At 30.6% G+C, this 3200-nt stretch overlaps 1 protein-coding gene across 1 annotated transcript; it reads right to left on the bottom strand.

The window, feature by feature from the left end:
* Positions 1-842: 842 nt before the first annotated feature.
* LOC111989277 (glucan endo-1,3-beta-D-glucosidase) lies at positions 843-2442 on the bottom strand. The gene is made up of 4 exons (XM_024021060.2): positions 2263-2442; positions 1605-1633; positions 1277-1511; positions 843-1029 (listed from the first exon to the last, which is right to left on the bottom strand). Exons 1-4 carry the CDS (start codon positions 2321-2323, stop codon positions 1004-1006), a joined length of 351 nt encoding a protein of 116 aa, XP_023876828.1. The 5' UTR covers positions 2324-2442; the 3' UTR covers positions 843-1003.
* Positions 2443-3200: the final 758 nt, after the last annotated feature.

The following is a 3200-nucleotide window of genomic DNA, read 5'->3' as shown; positions in this document are numbered from 1 at the left end:
AATTATTGAGTGTAAAAATTGAAGAGTCCAAATCCAATTAGATTATAAATTGGATTTCAATTGGAGTTCAATTTTGCGCCATGTGTCCAACTAATTTTTTTTAAATTTTTTTTTTGTGGCAAGTGAATTATTGGGTGCAAAAACCAAAAAGTCTAAATCCAATTAAATTCTAAATTATATATATATATATATATATATATATAAAATACCATTACATATTTTAGAAATGTATAGTTTAAAAAGGTGTAAGTTAATACCATGTATAATTTGAACCTCTTCTAATAAAAAGTTATAATTTGAACTGTATAATTGTAATTATTTTTAATTGTATCCATACATATGCACAGAATCACACACTAGTAAAAATAAAAGGAATGTAAAAGTCCCAAAATCTTCTCCTAACATACACAATTAAAAAGAAACATTTTGCTTTAAAATTTTGCTTTATGTTTTTAATAATGAAAGCAATATAAAAGTCCCAAAAACAATGCAAAAGGGAAGAAAAAAAAAATTCAAAGATCACTGTGAGGAAGACAACAAGGCACAACTTATTTTGATGGAGATTTTATTGGAGTTATTAAAATTATTATAAAACAATTTGATAATTTTTTTTTAGGACAAAACCAACAAGTAAGCTAGTCAAATCGCAAGTGGCCAGCCATCCAGACTTGAGGAATAGTCCAAAGTTCAAGTGAAAACATGGATTGTTATGGCAGGTTGAATTTGGACCAGTTCCTCACCCATATTTCTTTTTTACAACTGTTAATCATTAATGAAATATTTTTGCTGGCTGGGAAGTAGGATGTAGTAGGAACCAGTGCACCTAATAAAACGAATCTAAATTCAAATGTTAACTTGGTTTTGCCGTTTATCTGCAGCAATATATTTCATATCTAAGTAGCTATTGGTAGAAAGTACAAGCTAAATTCAGGAAACAACAAAGTTCCACATAGTTTTGCTCTCAGCCCAAATTACAAGTTTACAACCTTTCTTACTCCAACCACTACGCGTAAATGCAATTAGCATAACCTGCCATTCAAATAAAAAAAGGATAATCTCTTAGCACAAACAATAACACTCTTTACATATTGAATCACAATTTCACAAAGTGTGCAGTAAATATTTCAAGATCAACCAGGAAAAAAAAAACATTTAACTATGCATGTGAAATTTCAAGGTTTGGAACTACGAGTCATTTCATTATTTACATATATATTAAGTGATATACCATACTACCATATTAATTCAATAATTTGCAAATATTTTTATGTCTTACTTGGATCAGTCAGGACAATGAGAGCAGAGTTTCTGAAATCACAATTCCAATGGTTCCTTCCCTTGGCCTGGTAATAGAGATTCATGGCTATGGATGCATGGTTTATGAGGTTATCAGGAGCATAGCAAGGGCAACCCCTACGCAAAATCTGGCAATCAACCTGAAAGCATGCAAAATTGATGTTTCCTAACAGGGTTGCCTGGTCAGAGGAAGGCTTAGCCACACACCAAGTTTTCTGAAATTCCACAAAATCAGATCAGACCAACAACTCTATTATTTTATTCTGAGTTCTAGTTATATTTTTTGGGAATGAGGAACTTGATGTTACCTGTCCATTTGCCATAATCATATTCCCCCTGCAAATTTTAAGCAGGACATGTAAAAAGTAAGTCTTACATGCATTGAAATACAATGAGAGTGTACTGGGAGCCACCCTTTATAATGACATAATTTAAAGGAAAAATTTAAATTGCCATCTTGATATTTAAGATTTCTGACAATGCATGTAACCCCACTTTTAATTTCAGGTAAGTGTTGCTTACAACACTTGATTACCTTAATAAATTAAGGTTAAGGAATGTGAGAAGAAAATAAAGTTTGCAATCTAGAATACGAAAGAGCCAGTTCAGATCTAAATAAAGTGAACAGCTTGAAGCAAATCACAGACAATTTTTAATTAAACTCCATATTTAGATCTAAAGAAGAAAATAGAATAGCAGTAATTAATCAATGCCATAGTGTTGAAACTAAATGTAGCTCGTGAAATAGCTATAATTAAGCGATACCCGAGTAGTAATTAGTTTTGAAATGTTAGAAACCCAGTTGAGATTAAGACTAAACTAAAAGATTCGTTGAATGAAAATTAAGGAATAAAGCATATATACATGCTAAAAAAGAAAGTATGAGTACTGAGTGCAAAGTCACCATCATTCTAGCCTAGGGTGTACTTCAAAATATACTGAAACCTAGGAGAAAGAGATGAAAACCTGAAATGAAGGATAGGATCAGAAGGAAAAGAGAGAGAGTACTAGGTTTAACTTTAGCCATAATGCTTGCTATAGTTGCCACTGTTGAAGAGCAGTGATGATAAGAAAGGAAAATGATGATGATGAAAGCGTGAGTGATGGTTTATATGAATTAAAAGAAAGAGAGTCGTTACTTAAAAAGTGAGTGAAAAGCCAAAAGAGAACGGCTATATTGATGACTGGACCGTCACGGCCGGGAATGGGACTTTATGGAATCTTATTTTATTTGTTTTGGGAAAAAAGAAGCAACCGAAAGAACGCGCACGTGATGACTTTCCTTTTCCTTTTCACTTTTCTTTTTTTCTTTTTTCTTTTTCTTTTTTTTTTTAATTTTTATTTTTATTTATAGAAATCTCCTTTTCACTACTATCAAAATTTTGGAATCTCAATCAAAATTTCCTTTTCACTCACTCATCATCGTTTGTCCTTTTTATTGTCCTTCACTCCTTCCACTTCCACCGCTATTTTTCTTCACTTTTGGCCCAATTATTATTTGCCAAAAACCAATTAATTAGTGCATGTATAATTAAACTCTTTTTTTTTTTTCTTTTTTAAGACGAATCATGTGAAAAAAAAAAAAAAAAAAAAAAAAACTCAGTGTTTGGAAGGTCACAAATTTCAGTTTCAATTTTTTCTTTTAATTTTAATTTTTATTTTTAAAGAGTTTAAACCTATGGTGTTCGTTCTTGATGATTGCTCTTTATTATTAGACCAAAACACTAATCGATTTTTGGCATAAAAGGATTGAACTCTAAATCTTTTATTCAACTATAAAAAATTTTACCAGTCTCAAATTTGATCTAAATATTCTTCAACTATTAGAAATTTTACCAGTCTCAAATTTGATCTAAATATTCATAATTTCACAACTTTTAGCAATAAATTGTTTTTGGTCACAC

The sequence above is a fragment of the Quercus suber genome, unplaced genomic scaffold (assembly GCF_002906115.3).
Source record: "Quercus suber isolate HL8 unplaced genomic scaffold, Cork oak 2.0 scaffold_311, whole genome shotgun sequence".
Lineage (NCBI taxonomy): Eukaryota > Viridiplantae > Streptophyta > Magnoliopsida > Fagales > Fagaceae > Quercus > Quercus suber.
This window is presented reverse-complemented; position numbering and strand designations above follow the sequence as displayed.

What these genes read in the sequence shown, in the direction of transcription:
- LOC111989277 (XM_024021060.2), bottom strand. Translation starts at nt 2,323, where the DNA reads ATGGCTAAAGTTAAACCTAGTACTCTCTCTCTTTTCCTTCTGATCCTA. An exon ending in TGATTATGGCAAATGGACAG is followed by an intron (nt 1,512 to 1,604) that starts GTAACATCAAGT and finishes GTGGAATTTCAG; the next exon opens with AAAACTTGGTGTGTGGCTAA. An exon ending in CATTGTCCTGACTGATCCAA is followed by an intron (nt 1,030 to 1,276) that starts GTAAGACATAAA and finishes TTTGAATGGCAG; the next exon opens with GTTATGCTAATTGCATTTAC.